The sequence below is a fragment of the Muntiacus reevesi genome, chromosome 16, assembly GCF_963930625.1.
Source record: "Muntiacus reevesi chromosome 16, mMunRee1.1, whole genome shotgun sequence".
In the NCBI taxonomy this organism is placed as follows: Eukaryota; Metazoa; Chordata; class Mammalia; order Artiodactyla; family Cervidae; genus Muntiacus; species Muntiacus reevesi.
In genome coordinates, this window is record NC_089264.1 from 21,951,248 (window position 1) to 21,971,694 (window position 20,447).

The 20,447-nt window shown below is 36.5% G+C and overlaps 1 protein-coding gene across 2 annotated transcripts in view; it reads right to left on the reverse strand.

Annotated features, from left to right (window-relative positions):
- Positions 1-20,447, reverse strand: part of BANK1 (B cell scaffold protein with ankyrin repeats 1) — a 306,464-nt gene that overhangs the window by 14,693 nt on the left and 271,324 nt on the right. For both annotated transcript variants that reach the window (XM_065907388.1, XM_065907387.1), the window contains exon 11: positions 13,500-13,565. In XM_065907388.1, the coding sequence (XP_065763460.1) occupies positions 13,500-13,565 (66 nt within the window). The remainder of the gene's footprint in view (positions 1-13,499; positions 13,566-20,447) is intronic.

Genomic DNA, 20,447 nt, shown 5'->3' on the forward strand with positions numbered 1-20,447 from the left:
ACTCAATGGACATGAATGTGAGCAAACTTCAGGAAATACTGGAGGACAGGGGAGCTGTCCAACAGGTTGTAAACAGTCAGACAAGGCTAAGCGACAACAACAACAAATGTATTAGTTGTCTGGCACGGTGAGAACAGTAGGTGGTCTGATGTTTCACTTGTGGCTGCAAATACCACCGAGAACACTGGCCTGAGGCATACTGAGAGCAAACTGCAGACCACAGGTGAAATCAGCATTCGATTTATCCATACAGTGCTTCAAGCCATAAATGAAGCGCATGCTGGTAGGGACCCTACTCTCTTGATCTCTGTTTCTCCCTCTGTCTTTGGATGACATCACCCTTGTATTCCCTGCCTGGCTGCAGAACTCATTTGAGTTTTGTACTTTCTCATTTACATATTTCTATTATGTCCATACTTACTGCATAAGACATGGCACCCACATCTTAGGTGCTATCAAATCCAAATATGCCCAGAGTCTAGGAGAGAAGAGGTAGTCCCACCAAGCTGCAGGCAGGGTGGTGGTGATAAGTTGGGTATGCCCCTGGAGAAACCGCCCATTACTGGGAACTCGTATTCAAGAAAGAAGTAGATCACTATACTATAAATAAAATAAATTTAAAAAATATGAACTATTGACAGTAAAATAGATATTATCTGAGAGTATCACTCTAAGGAAGTAATGGTAATTCTGCTGAAACTGATTAGGGCTGGTGAGAATAACTTCTTGCTGCTGATTAAGGGCTGGAACCTGTAACTTGGTGCTCCCTCTGTGTACACAGCTTTATCCTGTGAATGTACCCTGGTCTTACATAAAAGAGAGTGACAAATTAAAAAAAAATAAAGAAGTAGATCATTTAGATTGTATATAGACCAGACTGATGAAGATTTGGGAAACGGAGAGGGCATCATTTCAAATTTTATAGTATTAAAGATTCATTGATAGGATGGGTTAGTTTAGAAATGAGACGTTCAAGTACTTGACAGCAGTTTTAAGTATTTGATGGGAACTTGAGCCATAAGGCAGTCTTGGAATGGCCTCTCATGTCTTTCAGGTTTGAGATTCCAGCAGTGAATCTCGGAAAGGGGGGCACAGAGAGGGTTCCTTTCTGTAAAGATTCACAAGCACATAAAACTGCTCCATGGCCAATCATTCTGATTCCCATGGGAGCTTTCTTGGCTTATCTTTCATCTTCAGAAGTCCTATTTCCCCAGGACTAACGAGATGCCAACAGATTCCATACTGTCAAGTTTTTCATGGTGGAGCACACGATCTCAGGGTAACTGGAGAAACAAAAGTCAGCCAACAGCCAAAAGAACACATAAGAATTGAGCTCTTGCTTCTCATGCCACTTGCTTTTTAATAGGCCTCCACGCTCCAATTCAATTCGTGAGATGCCCTCTGCGGTAGAATTCTATGTGCCATTCTTGCCAGAGTGCGGAGGTTTAGCGTCGTCATTTAACAGTTATGCCATTTAACTAGCACCTCACTTCTGTCATCCCTTTGTCTAAGTGTGAATCCATTTTTATCTCAAAAACCTGTGCAGCTGGATTTTCTGCTTTTATAGAAGTTATCGCAAGCCAAGTCTTCCCAGAAAACGGCCCCAGCTTCAGTATCGCTATACGTGCAGTTTAACTGAATTCAAAAATATTGAATTCTTTTATTAACATTCATTTCAATTATCGTTTCATATTTCAAATGTTAGCTGCTAAAATATAAGCAAGATGACTTTTTTTTTGAGGAGGCAGGGTTCAGTTTTGCATGGTTGGGCAGACAGAACAAAAGAACACAATTTAGGAGCAAAAAAATTCTAGACAGATTGAGCCTTGTTGTACAACTAGACTAATTTTACATACATCTGCTTTTTCCTCTTTCTTTTTCACACAAAAATATTAAAAACAATTGTCATGATAAATTACTATTAGGTATGACGAAGTTGCAAAGAAAAATGATTAGGCATTTTACCACCTTTCTTCCTAGGGGCAAACTAATCAAACCAAAATATGTAACCTATAATTTGTGATAGATTGCTTTATTGCATTTAGTTTATTATTTTATGGGGGATGTAAAGGTTTTTCCTTCTTCCTCAAATTTATATTTATTATTAATTTTCATAAGAGTTAGCATGAAATAATAACATAATAGTATGAGTGTAACATAATTTTCATTTGTCAGACTATTTGTACATATAGACAGACTCCTGTTCTCTTATTGTAAAAGCTTCAAGACAAACTACAGTTTCTAAAGTTTTGTTCCTTTCAGATCAATTTTTCTTTACAAGATATTCCATCTGATCAAGTTTTGGTCAAATAAACATCAAGCAATCCATCTGGTGGACATATGAACCTAGAGATTAAGTAAGAAAGCAAATTAAGCTTTTCATAAAAGTTCTATTACCAAGGGACTGGCTAGAATAATACTTTTTTCCTGAAAAATTGAAAGCAAACAACTTGACTGGTCAATGACAAAGAATTTAAAATGTGAAGTATTTACTTAATAAGTAAATTAGGTAGTCATTAAAATAATATCAATACTTTAAAAGACCACGTGCAGCAGAGTGTGCTTATTACATAAGAACAAGTACACAAGCAGGATGCAAAATTGTATATATGGTAAAGTGTTAACCATATCAATGCTGTACATATGTCAGAAAAAAAAAGAACAAAAACTTTCAGTAGTTTTATAATCTAAACCATTCTTTCACAGTTAGGTGATTCTTACGCCAATGTAACACTAAATACTATAGCTTTGCATTACATAAGTAGTAGCCTTTAACACACATGGGAAATGGTGATGCCTAGATCTCTTTTTGTCCTAAATGGTTACCTCATTTCAGCTCTTATTTATTTATCAGCTTTATACATTTAAACACATTATTCCAAACTGTTCCGTCTCTCCACAAAGGAAAAAAAAGTCCTTTCAATATGACTGGGGTTTCCTTAAACTGATAAATTATTTTAGGAACAATTTAGCCCATTTAATCTACTCATGTGAGAAAATGGTATACTGGCCCTACTTAGCAGGAACTTTTTCTTTTCAGTGTATAGTGAATATATTTTTTTTTTCATGATGTCTGCAAAGTAATATCGTTGCTGTCATTCATTTGCTAAGTTGTACCTAACTCTTCCTGACCCCATGGACTGCAGCAGGCCAGGCTCCCGTCCTTCACTGAGTTTGCTCAAACTCATGTCCATTGAGACAGTGATGATGGGATGATTCATAAAATACGAAAATTCTGTTTTACTTGTGTTTGGAATAACTCAGTGACAACACTTGTCCTGGGTAATCTTTTGAATTAAAATTTATACAAACATTCCTTAAAAAATTCCATTCATCACTTGACATAATTTTTTTATTGAGTTGAATTTGTTCTATTAATATACTCTATTATTTAGAGTAATTGTAGGCTCACAGTCAAATTGAGTAGAAGGAACAGAGATCGACACATACCTCCAGTCCCGCATATGGGTAGCTTCTGCCACTATCAATATCACCCACCAGAGTGGTATATTTCTTGCCACTGATAAACCCATACTGAGACATTATTATCATCTGACATAATTCTGTTAATTAGTATTTCTCTTTGAAAAGTCATATATTTTTAGACATAAGAAAATAAAATAAGCATTTCCTCTGATTCTATATACTGACATTTTCTCATGACTGATTTTCTTATTGACATTTTCTCTTGGCTAGATTTGCCAGAGGATTTGCTAATTTACTCCTTTTAAAAATAAACTTTTAGATTTAGTCAACATTTCGTATCTGTGAATTCTTTAAGTTCTATTAGTTTTCAACTTTTACTAGATTTACGTCATTGGTTTTATTTAAACCAATTCTTTATTAAAGAAAAAGTTTTTCTTTTTCTTACTGTCTAGTTCCTTTGCTTTCCTTTAATTGTTACTAACTAAAGATTTAGGGCTATGACGTTGCCTCTTAACATATTGAGATCAGAAAGTGGGTTGAATAGGTCACATTTTTAATGAATTTTATTTTATTTAAAACATTTTTAAATGAATTTAAAAAAATTCATACAGCATATTATCAATTAAGGATCCTGAAAAGCATATATTTTATTAAGCACAAACTGACATTATTTTAATTTTTTATATTCTATTTTTTTTTGCATTTTTACTATTTTATCAAAGTTTCAAAGTATTTCTAACATGTCACTACTATTGTGGGTTTTATCACATTCTTTTATTCTACTATATTTTATTTAAATATTATAATACTTTAATATTTGCCTCATGAAAGAACATGGATAACATGCTTTTATTTGGATTTCAGAATTTAAATAAATGAAGTAATTTTCTTTGCCTAATACTTTTGCCTTGAATTATATTTTTTCTAAAATTAAGATTGAAAATAATTCCTTTGTGTCTGTTTCTTTAAGCAATCATTACTGGCCATAAATTTTCAACTTTTATTTTCTTCAGTATATTTTTGCAGTATATATTTTAAAAGCAAGATGTAGTTTGATTTGTCTTTTATCCAAATTTGAATCAACATCTGTTATAAAAGAAAATATATAACATGGTATTTAGAATCAGGCAAGCACAGGTACAAATCTCAGCTATGTCTTACCCCACCCCTGTAAACTTCAGTTTGTCTAATACCTTTACTTATAGGGTTGTTGCAAAGGTTAATAATTATTTACACTTAATTCCATGTTTTATTGAATTCATTATTCACCACAAATTCTTTAACACTATAACTTCTATTTGAGCTTTTAAGTTTACTCATTCCTTTACTTAGAAGATATTTTGGGGAATACTTTGATGATGACATAGAAATGCTATCCTTTCTAAAAACTTAGATATCCAAAAAATATATTTATTTTCTTCTTATATGAACAAACTAAACAGCTAACAATCTAATTAGCAAGCTAAACAAACTAATTAGCAAACTAAATATAAACTTCTTAGGTTGTGATCTTTTCCCAATAAATCACATAGTCCTTTATGTCAAATTCTTGTTACACCATTCTCTAAGTTTCAGAAAATCTAAGTTAAGATATTTTGTCAATATTTTGGGATTATTTCTTCATCTGTACAGTCAAAGCTATGGTTTTCCCAGCGAGAGCTGGATTACAAAGAAGGCTGAGCACCTGACTTATGAAGAATTGATGCTTTTGAACTGTGTTGTTGGAGAAGACTCTAGAGTCCCTTGGACGTCAAGGAGATCCAACCAGTCCATCCTAAAGGAAATCAACCCTGAATATTCACTGGAAGGACTGATGCTGAAGCTAAAATACTTTGGCTGCCTGATGGGAAGAGCCAACTCACTGGGAAAGACCCTGATTCTGGACAGGAGGAGAAGAGAGTCATGGATGATGAGATGGGTGGATGGCATCACTGACTCAATGGACATGAGTTTGAGCAAACTCCGCGAAATGGTGAAGGACAGGAAAGCCTGGCATGCTGCAGTTCATGGGACTGTAAAGAGTTGGACATGTCTTAGTGACTGAACAACAACAAGAGTCTAGCACTGAAAGCTGAATAGTTTAGCTTAATTTAATAAATGAAAATTCAAAACAACTCATACTTCTTTTCAGTTATCTTCTAAAAAGTTAAAATATTTGTAAAATGTTTCAGACTTAGATAATTACAAGTCATTAGTTGAGGTGATCTCATTTTGTGTGTGAGGGGCATGCATGAATATTTCACATTATTTTCCTTCTGATAGCTTGATGCTTCTTGGGAAGATATAACCTCACTCATTAAATAAAACATTCATCAAAGTATAATTCACCTGAGTCTTCATGATGAAATTCTTTCTTTCTTTAGACTTGGGTTTTGAAGTTATTATATTATTTATTTATCCTCTTCATCAATCTTCTTAAAAGAGAACACATCTATAAAATCTTGCTCAACAAGAGACTTGGCGGTTGTTTATCCTTTGTTTCCATTCCTTGTGTTCAGATCAAATTTTGTTTTCTGCTTCAGGACTACATAGGACTTTGGCAGGTGCAATTCACAACTCAAACTCCCAGGGCTTAGTGGTTTTGTCTAGCGTAAGTTTGTTACATGTTGGGGGAACGTGATTCTTTGGCATTATGTTCTGGTAGGTCTGCAAGCAACTGACTTTCTGAAAAAACAGTAGTTCTTCTTGCCCATCCCATCTTTCCATCACACAACTTTCTTTGCTGCAGGATCTCAGGCTGCGTTCTACTTAGAGAAGTACTTTTTCTGTATGTGTATGGAAAGACCAGAGCAGCAGTGGGGAGAACGTTCAACAGTTAGCACTTGTGATACTGGGAAAGATTGAAGGCAAAAGGACAAGGGGGTGACAGAGGATGAGATGGTTAGATAGTATCACTGACTCGGTGGGCATGAATTTGAGCAAATTTCAGATGGTGAAGGACAGGTGAACCTGACATGCTGCAGTCGGTGGGCTGCACAGAGAGACACAAAGAGACATGACGTAGCGACTGAACAACAACAAATAGAGGGATAACTGGGGGTCAGTAGGTGAACTACTGATTTTATTTGTTTCAGTCTCCTTTGTTAAGGCTTAAAATTAATTGGAATTAGTATCTTTTTTATTATTAACATTTTTTCACTATTAGCTTTTTTTAAAGTCTTTGTTTCCACTGTTAATAAGAATTCTATCATTTTGATGCCTTTCCTTCACAAGCATTTCTGAAAGGCCCCTGTGTGCTGTTGACACATCACCATTTTAGATAAGACCTCAGCTATTACACAAGTTTTTCCAGGTATGACTTTAATCAAAAAAATCTTCCATAAACAACATGACAAATAGACATGTAAGTTATACTGAAAAGGAGAATTGAAGCCATTATTCTTCTGCGGAGTACACATAACCACATTTTGATAATTTCCCCTTTTCTTTTTAATATATCAAGTATTGGCAAAAGCAGCCTGATGAAAATACCTCAGGGACAAGTATTCTCTTTTGCCTACATAAAGGTAATACCATCTGCATTTCCCTAGGTCTCCTACTTACAGAAAGTTCTATATTTAACATTCATCAAACTGCTATAGCACTGGGAATTTAGACAGCTCATATAAGATGCATTCCCTGACTATATCTTTCCCAAGAGCATGCACACCCCATGAAGAGACCAGCCAATAACGATTTTTCAGTCTGCATTGAAGAATTAGTGGGCAGAGATTATATTACAAGTTGCAAACTCCAAAGCTTACAGGTGCCAGATAGAATGACTGAGCAGAGAAGATTTAGTGCCTGCTTGTTAAACACATCTGAATAGTCTTCATTATCAATAATATTTTTTCTTTTATGTTTTTGTTGATGGCATGATTCTCATGATATACCTTTATTTTCCCAGTTCTGATAGAATTATGAGTTTAGAGAAATATGTCTCAAGTATAAGAAAACAATATGGAAAACATGATGACAAATGATAATATCAAAAGTCATTTATGGCAAAGGTAATACAATAGGGAGTGGCTGGAGATTTGAATTTTTACATGAGACAGATTGAAACATGGTTTTAAACATGGCAAAAATTGAAAGGTTTAAACATGACAAAAAGTTGAAATTACATTGTGCACATTATTTTTTAAATATAATATATTTAGAGGCCAGGTTTGACCACAATATGGCCTGTGAAACAGTTCCTTTTGGTTAGACTTTGTTTTTTTGTGTGTTGGTTTGAGGTGATTATTACAGCACATGGCTGTTCTCATGTGTTCCACTTGTTGTCCAAGTCTAAGGTAGGACATAGGCAATCAGATTTTACAAGCCCTACAAATAGTTTGTATACTCACGTAGGACTGAGGGTTACTTGGATAGGCAGCTGGTTAGGGTGGATATGATCCTCATCCCTCCTTCCTACTAACCCCAACCCTCAAAAATATGGTTTGCCTTTTAAGCATGATAGCAACAACACACACTTGATGAAATTATTATTATTTCACTGTGTGACTGGACATATCTGTGGCCATGACCACAGAGTCAGTTAAGGATGCTAAGAACGATAAACCTCATCAATTGCCATGCATCATCTTTGAGGTCTGACTATGCTAATACAATGGGATTATTCTGGTGAAGACAGAAAAAGGGCTCTTGGTATAGCCCATGAAAAAAGACATAACGGGGAAAAACGTTGTAACAGGTCTGGGAGACATGAACAATCTTTACCCCAGACTATTATATGATTTTGTGAGGCAGGAAAAATAAACCAGATATTTCCATGTCCCTGAAGCTCTTATAATTCCTCCAGCACACTCTGACTTGATCATGTTCACCTGCTAGTCTTCTAATTACTAATTATGTTTTAGAGAAACTTCATTATTTGGCAAGTGTCTAATGAATGCAAGCATTCTTGTCCCTTGGAAGGAATCTTCCCATATTATAGATTTAATTGATTGGAGTTGAGGGTTATAAATCAGTCCTCCATGAGCTTAGTTAATGACTCAGACATCAAAACTCTGATTGATTCTAAACCCACTGCCATAATTCAGCTCTCTGGTTAGCCACGTTGAGGAGCAAACCCTTGACCACTGTGTGGCGCTCAATTTTGGGAAGTGGGTGGTAGCAGTATATTCTGGGGACAACGCTCTGGTATTGATTTAAAATTTTTCTAATTTTAAAAGTAATTTGGAAAAACTGACTCTAAAACTGTATTTTGATGGAAACTTCTAATCTGTGATCCAAAGGCCTCAGCATTTTTCTTATTTTTTTTTCCAAAATGTGAAAACTGAGTTGAAGAAATCTGTTTAGTTTCCATGGAAATGGTGCCAATTAATTTTTTTTCCTTTTCCTCAGGAAAATTCCTTGACTTAGCAACAATGAAACTTCCTGACAATCCCTTGGCAGTCTTCAACATGGGGCATCTGAAACGTCTGCACTTAAAATGGAAAAATAGTTGGCTCTCATAATTCCTTCCCTTCCAGTAAAAAAATAATATATACTGAAATAATTGAATAATTTCCTTAACCTTTGGGGAACATGTCCAGTCCCTTTAAAAAATCTTGACTCTGACAAACACTTCACACAAGGGTTTTTTTTTTTTTGTTGTTCTTTCCAAATAGTTTATCATTGGTGAAGTATGTATTACTTTTCCTATTACACCATGAAATCCCAGGATATTTGAAGAGTATTCATTAATTTAGGCATAAGCAGTTTTGATTGCTAAGTATGTCCTATGCTCTGGATGGTCATAACTATCTGAAAAGGTTTAGAGAAGAATGGTTGGACAGAGTAAGTCCATTAGGTATTTGATTTTTAAAAATTTCTTCCAAGTTGTTCTTTAAAAAAAAAAAAATCTTTATTTAACTTGTTACAATATTGTGCCTGTTTTATGTTTTTGTATCTTGGTGGAGAGGGATGTGGGATCCTAGCTTCCCCACCAGGGATCAAACTTGCACCCCCCACATTGAAAGGAGAAATCTCAACCACTGGACTGCCAGGGAAGTCCCCCTTCCCAATTATTCTTGTTCTTTTCTCTAGATTCTGATTTCAGATTGCAGTCATCAGGAAGGCTTTGCTTTTTTTTCTTTACATTTTGTAAGATTTAATGTTCCTCTATCCTTGAAAACAGAACAATATTCTTTTCCAATCTGCTGAATTACTGATGTCCACAGTTAAAGGAACTGAGAAAGGAACTGCTTTAAGTTGACTAATCAAAAATATCATCAATAATTGGATTGAAATATCTAGACAGAAAAATTCACGCAAAAATTCAATTAAAATTTTCAGTATCCTAATCCCCAAGAATTAAAAAATAAATCAAGTTATCATTGATCTTGAGGAAGCAAATTAAGTAACAAGATATGGACAGATGTTAATCCAATAAAATATTTTATAATTTAGGTTCTTGTTTCCTTTCATCATTCCCTCTGCCCCTTTTCTTCTGAGTAAACAAGGGATTACTCTTCTGTACTTATGGTAGAATGATAATAGGTTTCACACAGGCTTCCAAAACATTAGCAGCCTTTCCTTAAACATTGTTTTCTGTGGGACAACCAGAGGATAATACATCAGGCATTCTGAGATCCCTTCATTACACTTGCCACTTGTTACTTTCTTCCATCTCCTGTGGCCTTCTTCACATCATTACCCTTAATTCTAACATGATTTAATTAAAGTATGATAATTGAATAATTTGCTAAAAATGCTTCATGGGAGTTTTCTCCCAAAGAGCTCAAAGCATCCCCTCTCTTTATTCTTTTCAGAGTTCTATGAGATGTGTGGAGGAGGAGTCCAGATAGGAATAATCGTCTCTACTTTAATTCTTCAGTAACTGTTTGATTCAAGCTGTACAATGCTCTCACATGGAGTTTCTCACAGTTCTGCAACTGTTTCTTAAGAGAGCTAAAGGCACAGTGGGAGGATAACAGTAGACTTAAAAAGATATTACTTTCCCTTCAAAATAAGAAATCACTAGATATAAAAAACTGCCCAGTAAGGAGTTTTTTGCATATGAATTTATAAGCAGTATATCCAAGTGACTTGTGGGAGACTGGAAGTTCAGGCTCATCATGTGCTGCATTCAAATACCACATATTTGTTGGAAGAACGATATGAGCACAATGCCGCTGTCATGAGAATAGTCACTTGACGTGATGGGTGAAGATTATTCATTTAAGGACACACCTTTCTTTGGAGGATGATTCAGGGCATCCCAGGAGCAAGTCCACTGAGGTTATGTATTCAATAAGTCAACAGGTATTAGAAGTTGGTGCGATCAGTACTTCACCATTTACATAATGGAACAAAAAGAGATTATGGAAGTGGTGAGTGGCTGCTGGTGAAATAACTTTCAGCTTTATTTTAATGTCTCTCTCGGTGATTTACAGGTAACAATTTTAAGGTAACATTACTTGGAGCCCTTACAAATAGCTGAGAAAAGAAGAGAAGCTAAAGGCAAAGGAGAAAAGGAAAGATATATCGATTTGAATGCAGAGTTTCAAAGAATAGCAAGGAGAGATAAGAAAGCCTTCCTCAGTGATCAATGCAAAGAAATAGAGGAAAACAATAGACTGGGAAACACAACAGATCTCTTTAAGAAAATCAGAGATACCACGGGAACATTTCATGCAAAGATGGGCTCAATAAAGGACAGAAATGGTATGGACCTAACAGAAGCAGAAAATATTAAGAAGAGGTGGCAAGGATACAGAAGAACTAAACAAAAAAGATCTTCACGACCCAGATAATCACAATGGTGTGATCACTCACCTAGAGCCAGACATCCTGGCATGCGAAGTCAAGTGGGCCTTAGGAAGCATCACTATGAACAAAGCTATTGGAGGTGATGGAATTCCAGTTGAGCTATTTCAAATCCCAAAAGATGATGCTGTGAATGTGCTGCACTCAATATGCCAACAAATTTGGAAAACTCAGCAGTGGCCACAGGAATGGAAAAGGTCAATTTTCATTCCAATCCCAAAGAAAGGCAATGCCAAAGAATGTTCAAACTACCGCACAATTGCACTCATCTCACACGCTAGCAAAGTAATGCTCAAAATCTGCCAAGTCAGGCTTCAACAGTACGTGAACTGTGAACTTCCAGATGTTCAGGCTGGCTTTAGAAAAGGCAGAGGAGCCAGAGATCAAATTGCCAACATATGTTGGATCATCAAAAAAGCAAGAGAGTTCCAGAAAAACATCTACTTCTGGTTTATTGACTATTCCAAAGCCTTTGACTGTGTGGATCCCAACAGACTGTGGAAAATTTTGAAAGAGATGGAAATATCAGACCACCTTACCTGCCTCCTGAGAAATCTGTACTCAGGTTAAGAAGCAACAGTAAGAACTGGACATGGAACAACAGACTGGTTCCAAATTGGGAAAGGAGTATGTCAACGCTGTATATTGTCACCCTGCTTACTTAACTTATATGCAGAGTACATCATGAGAAATGCCAGGGTGGGTGAAGCACAAGCTGGGATCAAGACTGCTGGGAGAAATATCAATAGCCTTAGATATGCAGATGACACCACCCTTATGGCAGAAAGTGAAGAGGAACTGAAGAACCTCTTGATGAAAGTGATAGAGAAGAGTGAAAAAGTTGGCTTAAAATTCAACATTCAGAAAACTAAGATCATGGCATCTGGTCCCATCACTTCATGGCAAATAGATGGGGGAAACCACAGAAACAGTGACAGATTTTATTTTCTTGGGTTCCAAAATCACTGCAGATAGTGACTGCAGCCATGAAATTAAAAGACTCTTGCTCCTTGGAAGAAAAGCTATGACCAAGCTAGACAGCATATTAAAAAAGAGAGACATTATTTTGCCAACGAATGTCCATCTAGCCAAAGCTATGGTTTTTCCAGTAGTCATAGATGTGAGAGTTGGACTATAAAGAAAGCTGAGTGCTGAAGAATTGATGCTTTTGAGCTGTGGTGTTGGAAAAGACTCTTGAGAGTCCCTAGGACTGCAAAGAGATCTAACCAGTCAATCCTAAAGGAAATCAGTCCTGAATATTCATTGGAAGGACTGATGCTGAAGCTGAAGCTCCAATACTTAGGCCACCTGATGCGAAGAGCTGACTCATTTGAAAAGACCCTGATGCTGGGAAAGATTGAAGGCAGGAGGAGAAGGGGACGACAGAGGATGAGATAGTTGGATGGCATCACCTACTCAATGAATGAGTTTGAGTAAATTCCGGGAGTTGGTGATAGACAGGGAAGCCTGGCGTGCTGCAGTCCATGGGTCACAAAGAGTCGGACACTACTGAGCGACTGAACTGAACTGACTTTGGAGTGACATTATTTCAGAAGTGGGTTGAGGTTAAAAGCATAAGTACGTGTTCTTTGATTATCAAAGCATCCAGTGCTACCTCCATTTCTGCCACCTTTTATGTTCTTCATTTCTGAATCTTAACCAAGGCCTTATTATCAGAAAAATAGTATTATAAATCATCTGCTAGTGTCTCTCTTTTCAATAGGAACCAAGTGTGTCAGAGAAGACCAGAAGCAGCCACTTCCTATGGACCCAGAGGAAAACATTCCTCCTGTGTGAGATGCCTCTGTAGCTACAATGTTTATTTCTTTTCTGCATTACAAATAATTATTCAAAAAAAACCATAAAAAACATTGGATTCAGTGCCTAAGGCAAGAGAACCGCGAGAAAGGGTACAATCTTTGAGTGGAGTTCAATGCAGAGCACAGAAAACCCATGCGGGTCTCCTCTGGGGAATCAGTCATCTGCCCCTCCTACCAAATTAAGTTCTAGAGACTTCTCTTTAAAGGTCTCTGAGGCGTGTTAGAGAATTTGTCTTACTTGACCCTCCTAGAGCTGTGATAACAAACAACATCATCATCACCGCAAATGTCTTCATAAGACTTTTGCTAATTAAAATAATTTACTTTTATTAACTAAAAGAATTTTTTTTGCATTAATCTTTTTATGGAAAAGTTACATTTGGGTAAGATAGTGACTTAGTAAGATTAATCAAGTACACAGTTATTTACTTCTATCATAGGAGATTTTAGTCAGTATTCATAAGACTTCTTTAACTCTTACTTAAAGATTACTAAATAAGCTGAAGTTTATATCAATACCTTGTTTCTTAGGACCATGGAACTTGTCACTATCAGATTGTCTTCTGGCAGCCTTCTGTTGAAAGACTGTAAAAAATAGAACACATATTATTCATTGAACACAAACACTAAAAAGAACACCTTGTAGAAGACTCTAGGAAACTAGATTGCAATACTTCATTTTCCTTAGTAACAATTCCTGAATTGTATTATTTTTTGAGTAGGAGGATTATTAAATTTACAATTTTCTCATTTGTGCAGCTTATCAGTCATTTCAAAAAGCATCTTCTTTGCTCAGAGTAGTATAATACTGATGGAACGCCTCATTAAACTGTTTAAATCAAGATATGATTCCATTTTGATATCAGGTAAAGATAAAAGCTGCATTTTGTTAAAAGTGATTAATGGTAAAATCACATGAAAAATTCCATTTGTACAGAAATTACTCATGCTGACTTTTTGGTGATAAGCAAGGATAATAGACTGTTTCTTCTTAAACAGATGAAAAGCCTGCTGTATTTCACAGATGTAATAATAAAAAAGACACTTTATTCTTGCATCATCTAGCTAGACCTCAGACCTATTAAAGCAGCTTATTCAAATTACTTCATTATCTGAAAAGTGCTTTGTTCTCATTTATTATTTCTCACAGAATTCTGTGAGACAAGTCAGCATTACTCACCCCATTTTGCAGATGAAAGATAAGATTGATTGTTTAATATTTATTGAGTACCCACAAAGATCTGTATACCTTCTGGCATTTGTTAATGAAAAAGTCTATAGCCTTTAGAGCTTGACTCTAGAAACTGAACACCCCAGAGTTCCATTTATTTTTAATGGGTAGGCTAAACTACAGAGTTTGGGAACTGCAAGAGGCCTTGGAGGACTGATCCAATGTCACATGTTTACAGATGAGTACGGTGGAAATAACTAACATTTAAAAGGGCTACATAATATCGAAACGACCCCAGAACTGTTGCTGGTGGAGATGTGAGTTGGACCCTCAAGCCTTGCACTTCAATCTATCGTGTGGTTCTTCACAGCACTGCTGCCCCTCGTCTTCCATAATCCATAACCGAGGACATGCTGTATAGGGAATATAACCAATATTTTATTGCCTATCAATGGAGTCTAATCTTTAAAAATTGTGAATCACTATACTGTACACCCATAACTTAAAGAACATTTCACATCAACTATTCTCCAATAAAAAAAAAAAAGAATTAGAAATCACATAAGGAAACAAACCACAGTGAGACAAAGTCAGCAAAACAGCATATCAAGAAGTAAAAGTAATGAAACACTCTGAACGAAACTGTAAAATAAGCATGTTCTGTCAAAAGAAAAACAGCAGAGAAGGAGCCCTAGAGAGAGGATTAAAAAGAACCTTAGGGGTTGGACTTCCCTGGTGGTCCAGTGGTTAAGACTTCACACTTCCAATCCAAGAGGCGTGGGTTCAGTCCCTGGTCAGGGAACTAAGATCCCACATGCCACGTGGTGTGGCCAAAAAAAAGAAAGAACCGTAGGGCATTTCCAACATGCTTGTGTCTTTACTCCCCTGAACAGCTCCCTGGGAAACCCTGGGTAACCCGACCGAGGCACACAGGAGTGGCGGTGTTCCAGCTGGATGGATGGTGCTTGACCACTCTGCCTGGGAGATGCATCCCAGCAGTAATTTGGCTTCTTTGATTTTAGTATTCTTTAAACTGATCTAATATCAAGGTCATATCTGTGGTGAATCCAGATAGCACTTTTTCAAATTTAAGGAAGTTCCCTGTGTGTGTGTGTGCTAAGTCACTTCAGTCATGTCCAACTCTTTGTGACCCTATGGACTGTAGCCCACCAGGCTCCTCTGTCCACGGGGATTCTCCAGGCAAGAATACTGGAGTCCTCCAGGGGATCTTCCTGACCCAGGGACTGAACCCACATTTCTTATGTCTCATGCATTGGCAGGTGGGTTCTTTACGACTAGTGCCACCTGGGAAGCCCCAAGAATGTTCCCTAAACCATGTCAAATCAACTATTATTTATTATGCATGTATACTTTGCCAGCTGTTGTCAACAGAAAGGGTACCCTGCTCTACTGTCTTCCTTCAAATAGGAGAAGCAAATATACTTTCAGTGTATGACGTGTTTAAGAGAAATTACACACATGAAGTAACATTTTTGGTTGAAAATCAATTTTCTGCTTTAAGTTAGTATTTGGAAAACATGCTAAATATAACTTACTGGTAAGTTCTGGGATTGTGGCTTACATTTTTTCTCAAATAAAATACACTGATGGATATATGGTATATGAATATATTTTAGATTTAGAAAATATTTTAAAAAATATTTAGAAAATATTTTTAAAAATATTAAAAAAATATTTATTTTATAATAAAAGCATTTTTACAAGAGGTGCTTGATTGTTTTCATTGGCCAGTTCTAAAAGTCTTGAAAAAATAAAACACTGGAAATTTTAATAACATGCAGACACTCTGGGTTTTTTTTCACCAATATTGTTAAGACAGTAACTGAGACTGTCTCAGACAAAAAAAAAAAAGCTGTAATATGGAATCATTAAAATGGGTAAACATCTGAATCCAAAGATAAAGTCAGAAAACAAATTTGTCCAATAAAATGCACATTTATTGGTAAGCTTTAAGAACTCTGATAAATTGTGAAGCTATGATAGAGTACTGGTAAATAGAATTACTTTTTCCAGCTTTTTGGCATTAATTTGTTAAAAATCACTTTATATTTTATTGAAATACATTTTGCTGACAACAAATGTTCAGACTTGGTGAAACAGAGGAAATGTTAAACAGGTAAACCGTCTCAGTTTCTAGATTGAGAAGTTACAGCAGTCTATTTACTGTTGATATTTAGGCAGCTATTGCAGCTATAACATCGTGAGATGGGTTGTAGGATTGGGGTGAGGGGTAGGATGCTCTGAGGAGGAGGATGATGAAAGTGCTGATCACAGAACTCTTTAAGAGGAGGACAGGCAGTAAATCATGCTCCATAGCACTGCTGCTGTTTAGTTGCTGAGCTGTGTTTGACGGTCTGCGGCCCCATGGACTGTAGCCTGCTAGGCTCCTCTGTCCACGGGATTTTCCAGGCAAGACTACTGGAACGGGTAGCATTCCCTTCTCCAGGAGATCTTCCTGATTCAGGGATCGAACGAATCCACATCTATGCTGGCAGGTGGATTCTTTCCCATTGAGCCACCAGGAAGCCCCTCTATCTGTCTAATCTCCCTTAAAATTCCCTTCTAACTCATCTCCAGCTCCATCGACTACAACTGTTTCCCTCCTTCCACCTAGAGACAAGTCTCATTTCCTTACAAGAGCTCAATTAGCAATTAACATATTTCTGAACACACCATTTCTCATTGCTATGAAAGTTAGGAGGTGTTTTTGAATATGAGTTTATCTTGGGAAGATACATATATTAACTTGTTTCCTGAAGAAAGAGCCAACCCACCCAAATGATGACCAGTACAAACATGCATACCAAGGACACATGCTCTACTAGCCTTAGGAAAAGATATAAATTCCAGAATTTGTTAATCTTTCTTTTTACAGTAAACATTAGCTGAAACATTTAAATTGCTTCTGCCAGCAAAATCTTGGTTCTAGAAAGCTTTATGCATTTTAAGTATAAAACACATAACATTTATAGGAGACAACTAGAAAATCCATGTTATACGGAGAACCAAGCATTGAGTATGGATCACTCAGATTTAGATATGAAAGTATTATTTTTGTACAACAGGATTTGTGGTAAGATGAGAGTCTGTTCTAAGCATACAGTAACTGAAAAAAATCAAAATACCAGAATGGTAATCAACTTGGGACAGTGGAAGGAGTGTAGTTTTATCTTAATATCAACAACATGCATGACATGAGAAAATGACTTTTTCCTTTGGGCCTTTATTTCCTTTGCCAATGAAGTTAAGGCTAAGATGAGATGATCTCTAGTGTCTTACTCAGTTCTGACATGCTAAAATGCTACCAATTCTTTTTTCCCAAGCCAGTCCAGGCCAAACAGTTCCTGGATAAATTCTTAAACACACATGAATTTAAATAAAATGCATGATTGTGAGGAAGCAATTCTTTTTACTGGAGGTTTAGACTAACAGAAACAATAGAAAGTTAAGCTACAGACCAATGTTAGTTTTTTATAATATATGGAGGTGGTCCTATCCCCATGTGTTTGAAATCTTGGAGAATATTATTCTTGACAGTATTTTACTGCGTCAATGTTCAAACGATGCTGTCAAAGACAATTATGACATAACGTCAATTTTGATGATTCTCTGACCGAGTGAAACCTTATTTTTCTCTTCCTACCTAAAATTGAAATTTAAGGAGAAAGAATAATGAATGCATTATTAGTACCTTTCACCACCTTTAAACATTAAAAAAGTTCATAAAGGAAGAAAAACAATTTTTGAGGCTCAAAATAATCTCAAACAATACAAATGCCCCAAATACCAACCCATTTATTTTAAATGTTGGTAGAATAACTTTTGTAAAATTTTCTCTAGAATAGAAATGACACTGAATGGGAAAAATTTGCATAGTATTAAATATTCAAAATGTTAAGCAAAGCAGAACTAGCAGAAGAGCAGAGGAGGAGGAGAAGGTGAAATATAATGAATTCACTTGCACTATTTGTCTTTCCAGGTTGCTTCTGCAAGAACATTCTTCATGTCAACCTCATTAGTGGCCTATTTCAAGCAAACAGATTCTTCCAGGGCTGCCCTTCTTTGAAAATCTGATAAAGCTTATTTGGAATTATTTTATAAGTGGCTAAGGTAATGGAAAGTCTGTGCAATAGCCAAGTGCATCCATAAAGAAATGAATTATAAGCCCTTGATGTTTCATGCCCATTAGAAGTGTGAAATGAAATGTTGTTTGGAGCTGTATACCTATCACTGTTGATAGTTCCTGAAACCAGGGATTTGATATAAAATGAAATATACAGATCAGTATTTTGCTTCAGGTCCTCAGTATAGTAGCATTTATTAATCACTCAGCCAACTTTCATTAGATTGCTGACCATGTAGCTAAGTGCTGTGCTAGGTCCTAAGGATGCAGAGGTAAATAAGACACGGTCAGTGTTCATTCTGTCCTCCACCTTGGTGTCTTATTTTAAGCAAGAGTCAGATTGTGTCATTAGTGCCTGGTGATGAGAGGACAGAGATGAGAAACACGTAGGGAGGGCAGGGGCCATGATGCAACCTCCACAGCCTTCCTCTGCCTGCCTCGCTCCCCCATCTGTACCCTGAGCATGCTAATGACACAAAGGCAGAGTGAGGTAAAGACAAGCAATGTAAACAGCTCCTCTCTAGCCAGCAAAGGCAGGGAACAGAACGTTCTAACCCTGTAAGTGGTCATACTAACTAATCAAATCGAAGCTCAGGGAAGAGATGTAGCCTCTTTGCAAATGGATCAAGATAGACTGAGTCAGCTTAAAAGCACCATTTCATTCTGTTAGCAATCGTTGTGGGTTGCCGATTTCAACAGATTTATCGAACGCAGGTCACCACATTTGAGTAGGTGTGTGAGGGGTGGCATGATCACAAGCAAAAATAGTCACATCAGCCACGTGATATGAAGGTCTTTCATCTGAAAGCAGTTTACTGACTGGCAGACATAGAGCCAGGAGTCGTGGGATTTTGGGGGGAGAGGGGGATGGTGAGGATCTACAGATGGTCAGTCAGCACACGTGAAGTCACAGATGTGATTACAGCATATTTGGGAGCTTGGTGGTGATGGGAAGTTGTAAAGTACATATCTTCATGAAGGAAAATAGTACAGAAATTCTAATTCAGTGGAAATATCAATGAATGCTTTGGTTTCCTAAGGAGAAAACATTAATTTTCTTTCCAGTTTGTAATGGAAACTTTTAAGTCTGATAGATGTGTTCCCATAAAAATCTTCTCTCAAACCAGGAAATCTCACTATAAATTACCTTTTCTACTTCTAAGGAACTTAATTTTTATTTAAGTAGAGTACAAACTGCTTTGATTTGCATATTTATCCTTTTTTATGCAAATAAGAATATTTCTGTTCCTGAAATGTTTCTTATTAAGGAAGTTGGGACATTCAGAGAATGACAGCAGTTGGTTTACGGAGTTCTGTGTCATTAGAGCTTGAGTCCATTATAATGAGTGTTTAGCAAAGTCTCCGTTCCACTACTGGGCAGGCAGGTCTGTCTTCCTCTTGAACCAGGCAGGCAACATGTACTGAATACCTACTGCTTACAGAGCACTGAACTGGGGGCTAATTTCTTCCCATAGGATTTCATGTGGGCTCACTGTTTGGCTTTACTTTTTGAACATCTGTATTCAATAAAAAAGGATATTAGTGTAGACATTAGTAATGTCCCTAGTAATTTTTCTTTTGTTTCAAAGGAAAGTGGTTTGGGGACTTCCCTGGTAGTCCAGTGGTTAGGGACATTGAGTCTATCTCTGGTTGAGGAACTAAGATCCCACAAGTTGCAAAGCCAAAAGAAAAAATGAAAAGCAAAGAGAAGTGGTTTGGGTTGTTAGGAAGTCACCACCATCCTCTAGAAGCTGTGATGGGTTTACCTTTCGGTTCTCTGGCCTCTTTTTTTTTTCTTTATATCAGGAAATATTGCTGCCCTAATAAGTAACCAGTAAGACTGGGTCACCCTCACTCTGAATAAACATTAAATACTACTTCTGCCAATAAGACTCAAAACTACAAAAATGCAGATTGAAAATTTTAAAAGGACAGGGTTGTTTGAGATTTTCTTGTTTCTTATGGTGGATCTGTATTGCTATAAACTTCCCTCTTAGAACTGCATTTGCTGCATCCCATAGATTTTGGAAAGTTGTGTTTTTATTTTCATTGCATTTTATTTTCTGACTATCTCTTTGATTTCTTCATTAACTCCTTGTTTTTTTAGTAGCATGTTGCTTAGTCTCCATATGCTTGTGTTTTTTCCATTTCT